The sequence below is a fragment of the Urocitellus parryii genome, chromosome 6 (assembly GCF_045843805.1).
Source record: "Urocitellus parryii isolate mUroPar1 chromosome 6, mUroPar1.hap1, whole genome shotgun sequence".
Classification (NCBI taxonomy): Eukaryota; Metazoa; Chordata; class Mammalia; order Rodentia; family Sciuridae; genus Urocitellus; species Urocitellus parryii.
The window spans coordinates 118,257,398-118,270,498 of record NC_135536.1 but is presented as its reverse complement, the minus strand read 5'-3'; the positions used below and the strand labels follow the sequence as shown (position 1 = coordinate 118,270,498).

Below are 13,101 nucleotides of genomic sequence, written 5' to 3'. Positions count from 1 at the left end.
CTCTGCTGTCACGGCAGCCACGTCCCACACTACATTCCCACCCTCACCATCACCAGCCTCACCTGAGGCTAACAGACTTGAGACTTTTCCTCAATGTGTTTTCTGGCCCATACATCCTCAGGCGGTGGGCCAGACAACAGCGTCCCCTTTCAAGAGTCTGCGGCCCAACAGCACAAGACCTGAGGGCATTTTCGAGTCTGTGGCAGACTCTGGAGCCTTGGGAGCCTGCAGGTGCCTTCAGCATGGGCGAGCAGTGTCTTCCAGCTGCTGTGACTCTCCTGGCTGGTAAGGGGGTAGGGACAAGGCAGGCTAGACTATAAGGCCCTTGTCCCTACCCACTCACTTGGGGGGGTGGCAGGGGTGAGCCCCGCTAGCTCCCACATCAGGGCTGACCTTCCTTGTTCTTGTATGAGTCTACCTCGGCCAGCCAAGAGGATGCCAGGGAAGGGCCAGAGCCCAAGTCCCTAGTTCCCAGGCTTGGGGCTTCCTGAGAGCACTAGGGTTACCACCTGAAGGAACCTGGTGCAGGGTAGGCCAGCATGGGGCTCAGTGCACACTTGAAGATAGGTGAGGGATTAATCCCCAGAGTTCAGAGGTGACCCCACATATGCACCCCTCCTGTCCAGTCCCCAAGAACCATTCTGAGTGCTGGGAATGTGGTCAGGCCTGAGCCTCGGCCATGATGAAATGGGCAGCACTTCCAGTACCCTTGGGGTGGGCCCCAGGAGTCATTTAAACAGATCAGCCCAGAGCCCCAGGCCTCAGATCCCAGGGAGCACTTGGGGCCCAGGGACCTTCCCTTAGGGAGGGACCCTGCTATGGGGTGAAGTTGGGATGGGACGCAGAGAGAGGGACCCTTAGGGTGAGTCCCTTAACCTCTAGAGTCCTTTCTGGGGGGCAGCAGGGCTGGCTGTCTGGTGGGAGGTTATTTTCCTGGGGTAGCTTAGTGGTTGGGGGCAAAGGTTAGCCAGGGTTTGGATCTCCCAGGCTCCTGAGGGAAGGGGAGGTCCCAGGGGCTGTGGGCCAGCCCTGCCCCTACAGTGTCCCAACAGGGCCTCTCCTGTTTTGCAGCTTTCATGGTGGTCTCGGCTTCTGTCCTGCCCCTTCCTTCTGCTCACAAAGACTCTGGCCAGTCACCGTTGGCCCCTGGTGCATCTCCTCTGCAAGTCAGCAAGAGGGCACTTCTGGCACTAGGCGTCCTGACAAAGACCTCTGATAACGTGGTTTCCCTCCTTGGTGGGGAATTGGAAGCACCTGGGAAAAGGGCAGAAGCCCTCTCTCAGGGGAAAGCTAGGGGCCACCAGGCTCCTGGAAACTTGTCCTTGGATTCCTCCTCACACCAGCTGACCCCCTTGGGAAAAACTGAGGTCTCAGGCAAGGCCACACCTGGCCCAGCATCATCATCACTGACTGAGTCCCAGTCAGAATCCTTAGTGACTGAACCTGCAGACACCATGTTGGCCCCTGGAACTCGTAAGATTGCTGCCATGTTACAGTCGCGGGCTTCTCCTGTCCGTGGGACTGGGAAGAACTTCAAGATCCCTGGATGGTCTGTGACAGTCCAGGCTCCTGCCTCTGCAACCCTGGGGGCATCTGCCACCCCTAGACCAACTCAGGTGCCAGCCAGAGCACCCCTGGTCCCCACCACTCCTACACCCCCACGACCACCAGCCTGGCTCTCGGTGAGGCACACCCCCATTCCCAGTGTCCAGATGCCATCTGTCTCAACAGCAGGTTTCTTCAGGCCAGAAGCCTCCCCCTCTCTGACACTGGCACCAAGGGGCCCAGGGAAGGCGGTGTCCTTGGTGTCCTTGGTGTCCCCAGGCCGACTTGAGTCTGCTGCGTCAATGGCTAACACACAGCCAGACACAGAGTCCCTTGCCCCTGCAGTTCCAGGGTTGTCAGGGCTGGACACATCTCCCCTGCCCTTGTAGCAGGCTCAAGACCACCCCAAGCTGCTGTGGCTTCTGGCCTGGGGCCCAGTGGTCCCCTGGGGCCATTGCCCTCAGTATTGCCATTCTTCTCCCCACAGCCCTCAGCAGCACTGCCCCTGTCTCCCTCCCCATCAGCCATATCTTTGTCACTGTCACCTTCCCTGTCACCACCACCACCACCACCATCCCTGGTCCTGGCCCCGGTTTCCTCCCTCACCACCAGAGCCAGAAGTCCTCCTCCGCGCTTGGAGTCTGCGCCAGTGCCTTCGACCCCAGATTCTCCCCTCACACCTGCCCTGCTACCCGCGACAGTTCCACAGCCAGCCACGCCTCAAGGGACAGTTCGGCCTGGGTGGAGAGTTTCTGCCAGCCCAGCCCCCAGGACCACCCTCTCCGTCCCATCTTCCTCCAGTCTTCCCTCCGCTGCCCCTAGCGCTGGCTCCCCCAGGGTCCCTGCAGGTGCTGACCCCACCCAGCCTTACGACTTGCCTCACCCTGGCCAGGCTGTCTCTTTGCAGGACTCAACATCCTCGGCCCCAGAACCCAGTTACCTAACCCACTACGTGACCTTCAAGATCTCCAGTGAAGTCCTCTCGGCTTCACAGTGGAACCCTGTGGCCCTGGAGCATCAGCTGCTGAATGAGCACGTCCGCCACGAGGTGAGGCCACTGCGGTGTGCCGCGCGGAGGGGCGCGGAGGGGCGCGGAGCTGTGACCAGAGCACAAGCTCCCTGGGGGCAGCTGGGCGCAGAGCTGAGCTGGGAATGCCCCGTAAATCAATGAGCACCACCCCTGTGCTTCTTGGGGTGCAGGAGAGACATGTGGAGTAAGCGGTGGGCAGGAAGGGGGAGCCCAGGCAGAAATACCTCTGGGGAGTAGATGCAGGGAGAAAACATCCTCAGTGCAGAGACCCTGCCAGGGAAATCAGAGGAGGCTTTGTTGTTGTTGTTGTTGTTGTTGTTTGGGTATGGGGATTTGCTGAGAGGCACTCACCCACTGAGCTGCATCCTCAGCCTTATTTTATATTTTATTTAGAGACAGGGTCTCACTGAGTTGCTTAGCGCCTTGCTTTTCTGAGGCTGGCTTTGAACTCACGATCCTCCTGTCTCAGCCTCCCAGCCGCTGGGATTACAAGCGTGCACTACCGCACTCTGCTGGCTGACTTTTTAAAATTTTAAATATATAATGTTATTGTATTTATTTCATACTTTTATTTTATTTATTTATTTGTATGTGGTGCTAAGGATAGAACCCAATGCCTCACACATGCTAGGCAAGTGCTCTACCACTGAGCTAGAAATGCAGGTCTGGCTGACTTTTTTCTTAGCCCAAAGCCTTATCAGAGACCTGTGGGTCCTCATGCCCTGGCAAAGAAGGCACAGTTTCCGGACCCCAAACCAAATCCACCTGCCAGATTCTGGAACCACAGGCGTGAAGGTGCCTTGGTAGAGAGTGCCAATTCTTGCCTGTCATCCAGGAGGAACCCTGAGTGTCCACTAGTTCACTGGTTCATGCCTCCATTCAACTAATTCATCTCTTCATATAACTCCTTGGGTGCTTACTATACTGAGTGCACCGTGGTCCTACCCTCAGGGAGCCTCCAGTCTGCAGGGGGAAAGAGACAGAAGGAATGCTTAAACAAATGTGAACGTGCTTACAATCACGATAAGTTAAGTGAAGAACAGACAGTCTAAGCAGATGGCCAGGGTCAGAGGGTTGCCCAGAGAAAACTTTCTGAGAGGGAGAAATTTTTTGAGAGTAGGGGCTAAGCCAGGGATTGAACCCAGCAGTCTTAACCCTTGAGTCACATCCCTCTCCCTTTTTAAATAATTTTTATTTAGATACAGTCTTGATGAGTTGCTTAGCGCCTCACTGAGTTGCATAGGGCATCGCTAAGTTGTTGAGGCTGGCTTTGAACTTGTGATCCCCTGGCCTCAGCCTCCTGAGCCACTGGGTTTACAGGTGTGCACCACTGCACCGGGCTTCAGAGAGGAAAATTTTAAGTGGGGTAGAGATAAGGTAGTCAGATGAAACAGGGAGGGGCCTTGAAGGCAGAGGGAACAGTATATGTGAGGACCTCCAGATGGACAGGTGGTCAGAGATGGCACAGGGGCTCCATGGAGAGTGACTTGGGGCAGGACTAGGTGACAGCTTTGCAGTGCAGAGCCCAGGATGATTGGATTGGAGGGGGATTTTTCAAGAAAACCAATAGCAGAGAGGGAAGAGCCCAGGGAGGCATTTGCAGCTCCCTGGACAGGTTTTAGAGGTGATGGGCAGGTCTCCGGCCACAGCGTAGGGAACAGCTTGGGCAGGGCCCAGCAGGGCAGGGGGTCAGTGAGGAGGCCCCTGCAGAGGCCAGGTCAGGGACGGTGGTGGTGGAGGGGAGGCTTGCCAGCCTCCACGGCTCTGTCTGTCCACAGCTGCAGTTCATCTACCGCAGGGCCTTCCCCAACTTCCAGGGCACCCGTATCCTGGAGTTCAGGTGAGTGCATGTGGCTCTCAGCCCCCCACCCAGCCGATCTGTGCCTTCCAGCCACAGGGCACTATTCCAGGCTACTCAGTCCCCCATCGCCCACCTGTGGTTCTGCCCCTGGTTGTGCTGTGTGACCTCAGATGGCCACCTGTCCACTGGGAGCCTGATTCCAGCTGCAGGGTTTGGACAGGAATGCTGGACATTGTCTGGGCACAGTGGGAAGGCAGGGCAGCAAGAACAAGTCCCTTATTCCCAGGGCAGAGTGTGCGAAGAGATGCCACTCCCCCAGGTGCTTTCTGATTCTGAGCATCCAGGGAAAGAGGACGCTGGGGTGATCGTGGGCGATTCAGCTGTGAACCAGTTGTGATTTCATGAGCGAGGCTGAGGAGGTCCAAGTCGCCACAGCCCCTACAGGAAGGAATTTAGAAGCTTGAATACTCTCAGTGATGGGGAGCTCACTGTCTAACCAGGCCAACGTCCCAGCTGGTTAGAAAGCTTTCCCACTGAATGAACTGGAGTCCCCTTTCACTCCCCTGCCCTGGGCCTGAGCAGAACTTTTATCTCCCGACCCTTGAGATGGCACAGGTAATCAAGGGAAGGAAAAAAGTCATTCTGGATCTTGAGCCTACTTGTTTCCAGGCCTTTCTCTAACAGCTTCTTCAGACCCCTGCTGAGGCCAGCTGTCCCCATAGAACATGACCAGCTGGTTTATCCCACAGGCTTTCAGAAATTCCTCAGAGGTGCTGGGAAAGGGGGCACACGCCTGTAATCCCAGTGACTCCTGAGGCTGAGGCAGGAGGATTGCAAGTTTGAGGTTGGCCTGGGAAACTTAGTGAGACCCTGTTTCAAAATTTAATAAAGGACTAGAGGATAGAGCTTGGTGATCACGTGACCACCCTGGGTTCAATACCACCTCCCTGTCTCCAGAACTCCTGCTCCTTATGATGAAGCCAAAGATAGTTTCCTCAGTGTCATTCAGACTAGCATCCTGAGAGCTCAAAGCCAGCTGCAGCCTGGCCGGGTAACCCTGCGCAGCCCGGGGCAGGATTCACAGTGCTCTCATGAAAGCCACTTTGCTGTGGTGTCCAGGTGAACTTGCTTTCACTGAGCACTTGCTTTGTGCTCTCCTGATGGGGTCATTGAGGCTTCACCACAGTCATCCGGAAAAGGGCTCATCATCCCCATTTGACTAAGGAGGACACTGAGGCCCAGAGGGGTGACAGAACCTGCTTCAAGTCATACAAGAAGACTTCTCTGTGCCATCAATGGCTTCCTCTATAGACATCCCTCCCTCGGGACACTGGTCCCCGTCACCTCCTGGGGCCCCAGTGAAGACCTGGCTCTGTCCACAGGCCTGGCTCTGGAGCTGTAAAGGCCTCCCTTGTGTTTGGGGGCTGGGCTGTGGGCCCCTCTGCCCGGGAAGTCCTCTGGATTTTGTACCGCCAAGTGAAGGCCTCCAGGGGCATGCTGGGGCACCTGTTCCTGGATGAGAGCAGCCTCGCTGCTTCCGGTGAGTCCTGCCTGTCCCCAGGCCTCTGTGCCAGGCCCACAGGGAGTGCCAGGAGGTGGTGGGAGAGGAGGCTCGCGGGGCCTCCCAGCTCCCCCTGTGGCTTGCAGGGTCCCCCCTCACCGACTTAGCTCTGGAGACCATCTGCATCAGTTTCACGGCCATGAGGCCCTTCCTGCCCGAGCTCGTCCTGCCTGGTTCTGCTCCCTTTGTCCTGCTGGAAGACCAGATCCTCCACCTGGTGAGGTGGCTCTCCCCCTGTGTCAGGGGGCTGGTGCGCTTACCCTGCCTTCCTCGAAAACAGAGGCAGCACCCAGCGTGGCCCTGGGGGGAGGGTGGGCAGGGTCGGGTGGGGTCGTGAGGACACAGCTCTTCAGAGGAACATGTGACCAGGCTCTGTGACCAGATACCCCAGCCCAGGAGGCCTTGTGCAAGGAGGCTCTCAGATCCTGCCCCACCCCTCCTGGGTCTCAGGAGAGACAGCTAGCTCCTGGCCAGCTCTGGAGACCATCCGGACACTGACCTCCAGGACTCCCTGCAGGTCACCCCTGTGGTGTCGAGATTCTACAAGGAGCATCCCCAGGAAGGCCCCCTGCTCCTTTTCAGGTGGGTCAGGTCCCGTTCCCGCCCACCCAGCCTGCTCTGCCCCTCTCTTGGGGGCTTCTCTCTGGAGTAGCAGGGGCAGCTCCATCCCTGACCCAGAGCTAGGACATGGAAGCATTGAGTTGGGGGCCACCCAGGGGAGGACTCTGTCCTGGTAGCTCCCTCTAGCCTCACGGAGCTCTGCCCTTGGAGGTAGGAAGCTCCCGCCTGAGGGTGTGCACATGGGGGCTCAATGCCTGCTTCTAGACACCCATGCTGGCACAGAGCCCGTGACCCTGGCACTGTCCACTGTTCCTCCCTAGTAACGAAGACCAATGGGTGAGAGTGTCCATGGAGTACAAGTTCCAGAACTTTATCCCCACCCACCTTAGAGGCCTGGCCAATCACCTGGCTCACAGCATCATGGATCCCATCCTCCAGAAATCCAGCATTGTGGCCAATGGTGAGTCAGTGCAGCATCCCTGTTGTCTCTGGTCAGCAGTGTCCTACCTCTTTAGGCCTCCTCATTCCCTTTCTGCAGGTGGGCAGAACTTCCTTTCAACAGCAAAGTTCAAGTGCCAGGGCCAAGGGAGAAAGCAGACATGGAGCATTGGGTGGGGGAACTGGATAGAGGCGAGAAACTCGGGTCAGTGAGACAAGATGGGCAATTCCTTCATTGTCCAGGATCTCAATGGATCCTAAGTGACAGGATCTGAGGGTGTGGATGTAGCTCAATGAGAGCACTTGACGAGCATGCATGAGGACCTGGGTACCATCCCAGCACCATCAAAACTAACAAGATCTGTCCCAAGTCAGGAGACAACTGCTCAGCTCGGCCCATCTGCAAGAAAGCCTAGTGTCCCCTTGAGCCCCTCCCATAGGGACATTTAGGCAGGCTTGTGCCATATAAAGAGATGGCAATTCATCACTCACACTGAGAGAGCTCTGGGTCCACTCCACGCACTCCAGCCACACAGACTGGAACTGCTCTTGTGAGGTTCCTCAGCCCAGAAAGTGCTGGTGCCTCTTGTGGCCTCTTGGGGGACATCAGTGCTTCTCCTTCCAGTCTTGCCCTTGAGTCCCTCCAGAGCAGTTAACAGGTGCCAGCGGGCCCAGAGTGCAGACAGGTTGGCTTGGGACTCAGCTCTCCAGGGGCCAGAACCACTCCCCAGGGAGCCATCCCCCAGCATATGGGCAGCCTTCCTTTGCCAGTCTTCCCAACCTGCAGGACCCGTCATACCCCATTATCAGACAGCAGAGCACCCCTGCCCTTGTGGAGAAGGCTGTGCTGTTGGTCTATCAGCCCCTCCACTGCCCCACCTGGGAAGTGCAAAAACTCTTTGCACTTCTCCCCCTGAGCAGGGACAGGTGAAAGAAAACCAATCTCCTACTCTGCTTCTAGCGCCTCTCATTGGCCATTCCATGAGCTAGAGGGGTCACACTGTCCACCCCTGTGGTGAGGACACAGCCATAGACAACAGTGAGCTTGGTCATGCTCCTGTGAAACCTTATTTATGGATATAGAAATGTGTGTATGTCACATAATTTTTATGTCATGAAATGCTCTACTTTTCCCACCACTTAAGAATGCAAAAGCTGTCCTAGTGTGAGGGCACACACCTGTGATCCCAACAATTTGGGAGTCTGAGGCAGGAGGATTGGAATTTTGAGACCAGCCTCAACAACTTAGAAGGACCTAAGCAACTTGGTCAGATCCTGTCTCAAAATAAAAAAGGCGGGGGAGAGTAGCTCAATGGTTAAGCACTGTTGGGTTCAGTCCCCAGTACTGGGGGGGGGGCACCCTTAGCTCATGGGCCACACAAAAGCAGGGAGCTTTGGCTCTTGAACTGAAGTTTGCAGTAGGATTTGGGCATGTGGCCTGAGGCAGAATGTGGGTCCTGTCCCAGGATGCCTAGGAGATGAGGCCCCTGATAAATGTCACCCACACTCCACCTTTTACTCTAGGGGAGAAGGCAGAGCTGGTGCTGTATGAGATGTGGCTGCAGATCCTAGGCCAACCCTTCACCAAGGCCTTGAAGGACAAAACCAGCCCTGAGGCCCAGAAGCTTCGGCAGCAGCTAACGAGATGGGTGAAGTGGTGGGATGGAAGGAAGCAGGAAGAGGGAGGCAGGGGTGGGCGCTGGACCAGGCTTCAGCAGAGCTGTGACCCTCTTCCTCCTCTCCTGACCCTCAGCTGACCAGGGGGCTCAGGTCTCTGCAGAACTTTGGCCAAGTGGTGGTGGAGGAGTTCCAGTGAGTGCCTGGGCTCTTGGGTGGGAGCAGGAGGCTGGAAGAGAGGCCCTCCCCGAGTCATCCCAGGTTTCTCAGTGGCCTGAAGACTGTGGATCCTTCTTCTAGGCCAGAACCACTGACTGCCAAAGTAGGTGCCATCTTCTTTGGGGCCACACCAGCCCAGACCCTCATTCAGGACAGCGTGCATCAGGCCCTGTACATCCTGCAGAAAGATGAGGGCCTCCGGGTAGAGATGGTCACCCTAGCCCTCGGTAAGTGCCTCCCTTCTTCCTGCAGGCCTCTTCCTTCTGCCCATGTCCTCCATCCATCTGCCTTCTCCCATGGGCTCTCTGACTTGCTGCCCCAGCCTTCCTTTTCTTCTTCTGGGTCTCAGCCCCCCAGGCTCAGGCCCAGCCCTTCCTGCTCCCAGGAGTCCCCCAAGGTGCTCCCTGCACCAGCCCTTCTGTTCCTGCAGCACCTTTTAGGCCAGGCACCTGACCTGAGATTCTCTGTGGGCTGGACCTCGCCTTCCCAGGGCAGGGAGGATGGGGACCCGCCCAGCCCCTGCTTTCCTGCTCTCTACGGCAGGCACCCGCAGCTCCGGAGCCTCCCGTCAGCCTGGCACCCCCAGCTCCGCACTCCTCATCCTGAACCTCCTGCTTGTCACACTCATCCTTTTCCTGGTGAGTGTCTGGCTGGGCAGGGGCTCCTTCTTGGAGGGCAGACTGAGCCTTTGGGCTCAGAGCTCACTTTCTAACTGAACCTAGGGTCCCCTCATGTGCCAGATAGAGCTGGGTTTTCAGCCAGGGGCCTGGGCTTGACCCCATGACCCCACCCTTCTTTACAGCCCCAGGTGTTGAAGTAGAAGGCCCCTTTCACAGTGTCCAGCCTGGGGGACCAAAGCATGTACTAATAGTAGCTACACTGCAAGGCACAGAGGCCCTCTCAGCCAGGCAGGGGGAGCCCAGCTCCCTGAAAGCCCTGAGGTGCTTACACTGGGGATGGGACTGTCCTGAAGCCTGGCTCCCATGAGCAGTCCCCAGGCGCCGTTGCTGCAGTGCCTAGGTGGGGAGGTCAATGCACCAGCCATGCCCCTGCCCTATCCAGGCAGAGGCCCAGGGGTGGTCCAGCAGACTCCTCCAAAAAACCACTTGCCTCCAGTTCATTCCTAGATGCCAGGAACAGAACTTAGGGCCTCAGGAGGCCAGGAGAATCAATAGAGAAATGGAGATGTGAGGAGAGGGTCTTGCTTCCCTCCACCCGAGGACCCCATCGGTGGCACCACAAGTCCCTGTAAAAGGCCCCAACTCAGCTTCCCTTGCCCTCCTGCCCGTCCTTCCCCTCTACGCAGGGCCAGGGCATGGAGGGCTTATTAGCACAAAATGACCGAGCTGGGTGCAGACTTCACAGATCAGCAAAGCCTTTCTTCAGCAATGGTGTCAGGCATCTGGTGGACGCACTTTCCTGATGAGAAATGAGCCACGGGCCAGAGGAGGACTCTGTGCTTATGTATGTTATGCTGAGAGGTAACTTCATTATTGACAGAGCGTGTCAGTTTGGGCACTCAGGAAACAGGTTGTGAGAATGTGACATTTGTTTTTACTGGGCAATATTTTTACTTGGAGAAGATGGAGGGTCTGGGGTCAGCATTCAGTGCTTATCTCTTTCCCTTCAGGGTCCCATTTTCCTGTCACTGGGAAAGGATTTATTTGGGGAAGGATCAATACTTTGGCTTCCTCCAGGGACTGCCATTCTAGGCTGGCTGGATGTCCTGTCACTGGGAGAGGATCAGTGTCATCAGCATGTTGCCTTCTCCCTCACTCCCTCTTCCCAGGCCACATGAGTCTGGGATTTGTCATTTTCCATATCTTCCAGGACTGCTGCCCTGTTCTGGGAGCCTCCAGTTCCTGACTCCAGGCTTTTCCCTCTCTTCTCACCAGGTGACTCCTCATGACATCCTCCCCTCACTGAAACCCAGACTCCAGGCCTCTCCCTGCTTCATCTTATCCAGACAATGCCTCAGCCCTGTGGAGAGCAGCCAGGGCTCCAGCATCTCCCAGAAACCCAGAGAGGAAAGCCCAGGGTCACACCACAAGAGGGCGTCTTCCCTCCTGGGACTCCCAAAGACTGGACTCTCAGGGCCTGGGCAGAGGTGGGGATGGGAAAGCAATCCCCTGTCACCATGCTGGGAGGCCAGCTGAGCTTTAACCCCAGGCACCTCCTTGCCTCATCCCATGATGCATAAAGTCTGGGAAACATTTGCTTTTGATTCTGTGCTCTTGTGGGGCCAGGCACCTCCCACCTCTCCAAGCAGCAGGTGTCCTGCTAACTACAGACTTGGAAGTCAAGGGCACAAGCCTCTCTGGAGCACACACAGCTAGACCAGGAAAGCACAAGGATGTAGGCTCAGTGATATGTCTATCTTCCAGGCTCGCAGCCACCTCTCACTCTACCAGGATAGGAACCGGGCTCATAGGAGGACTGGGAGCAGGTACTCACACAAACGGTGTAAACAGGGTTGTCTGGAAGAAGGGGCAAGGATCCAGTCCTGTGTGTACATGTCCCCAGTGTCCCTGGAGAGGGGGGCCATGTAGGCCAGGCCCTGAGGATTTCCCAGCACCTCAGGGAATGAAACATGGTGGGAACAGCAGCCCCGCTTGCCTCTCATAGCACTTTGCAGGTCACCTTCGTTCACAGGAGGTGGGTCAGCATCTCAGCCAGGTGAGTGCAACACACTTGTAATCTCAGCAGCTTGGGAGGGTGAAGCAGGAAGATAGTGAGTTCAAAGCCAGTCTCAGCAACCTAGGGTCTCACTGAGTTGCTTAGGACCTTTCTGTCTCTAAATAAAATACAAAATGGGGCTGGGGATGTGGCTCAGTGTTTAAGTGCCCCTGGGTCCAATCCCTGGTACTGAGAAAGAAAAAAAAAAAAGCAGGAAAGTGGACAGGGCTGGAGGTATTCATATCTGCAAGAAGCTCGACTCATGTTTTTTGGGTATAGAAAAGTTAGGAAACAGACTTCTGTTTGGTATAAAAAAATTGCCTTTAATCCTAAGGAGTCTAGAGGCTGAAGCAGGAGGATTGCAAGTTCAAAGCCAGCCTCAGCACTTAGTGAGGCCCTAAGCAATTCTGTGAGACCCTGTTTCTAAATGAAATGTAAAATAGGGCTGGGGTTGTGGCTCAGTGGTTAAGCACCCTGGGTTCAATCTCTGGTATCCCCCCCCCAAAAAAAGTTGGAGTTGGGGGGATGAGGATGTAGCTCAGTGGTAGAGAATTTGCCTAGAATATGTGAAGCCCTATGTTCAATCTCCAGGACTAAAAAAAAAAAAAAATGCTTTTAGTTTTAGACATGAGTTTGCAGCATCCTTATTGTGGGGAGGGAGGAGGGCTTGCAGGAAGAGGAAGTGGGGGCAGAAGACTGACTCTCAGAGCTAGGTAGCCTCAGGCTAGAGGGCTTGGGCAATGGGGGCTAATGTGAGGCCCACCTGCCACAAAGAATCAGAGGCACTGAGAGGTGGATCTGCCAGAGAGGACGAGGAGTCTCAGTGGCAAACCAGACTCTGAGCAGGCCGCCCAGGCTAGGGAAGTCTTGGGCCAGGACTGACCTCAGCAGCCTCTTGCTGGCCAGGGACTGAGGATGTGGAGGGGAAAGCAGGTTTGGTGGTCCCCTGGGGGAACATCAGGATAGGCAGAAGTTTTAACCTAGAACCTTCTAGAAACTCCTGGGCTCACCAAGACACAAAGAGGGATTTGGCTGTGGTGATACCAGGGATGGCCTTTGGATCCTGAAAGGGTAGGGGAGTCAGGTGTAGCCCCACCCAAAGGCTTCCATCCCTGCAGGAAAGTTAGCAGATCCTGTGAGGGGCCCAGACCATGGTCTTACCTGGCCAGAAATGGACTGTGCCAAGGTACCAAAGAAGGTGGGCAGAAAGATCACGTAGGAGTTGACAGCTCCTGGTGGCAATTTCCTCTGGAGTAGGCAAGCTTCTCAAAGCCCTAAAGGGTCCCACCCTACCACCCCAAAGACCAGCCTGAGACACACATATATGGCCTCTCCAGGCGCCACAACTCCTGACTCAAGGCCCAGGCTGTCATGATGCCTAGGACATCCCCATTCAGGCTCTTTGTCCTAGGAGGGAGGGTTATGTTCTCTATAGCCACCCCCGTCACCACAGAAACCCAGGCTGGTGTTGTGAGAGGGAACAGACTGGGGTGACAGTAGATGAGGTGACAGTGAAAGGGGCCCTGGGGCTGAGGCTGGCTGAACTCAGGAAGCCAGACCCTGCCCCTCGCCAGGCTGTGGGTTCCTGACCCTCTGCAAACCAGCCTGCCCAGCTTCACACCAGGCTTTGCATGAAGCTAGAGTTCAAACACA

General features: G+C 56.1%; 1 protein-coding gene across 1 annotated transcript; it reads left to right on the top strand.

Annotated features, from left to right (window-relative positions):
* Positions 1-242: 242 nt before the first annotated feature.
* LOC113182022 (taste receptor cell protein 1) lies at positions 243-9,592 on the top strand. The gene is made up of 12 exons (XM_077800150.1): positions 243-285; positions 2,010-2,593; positions 4,354-4,415; positions 5,759-5,916; positions 6,024-6,154; positions 6,455-6,519; positions 6,819-6,958; positions 8,461-8,585; positions 8,690-8,748; positions 8,854-8,999; positions 9,316-9,410; positions 9,575-9,592. Exons 1-12 carry the CDS (start codon positions 243-245, stop codon positions 9,590-9,592), a joined length of 1,626 nt encoding a protein of 541 aa, XP_077656276.1.
* Positions 9,593-13,101: the final 3,509 nt, after the last annotated feature.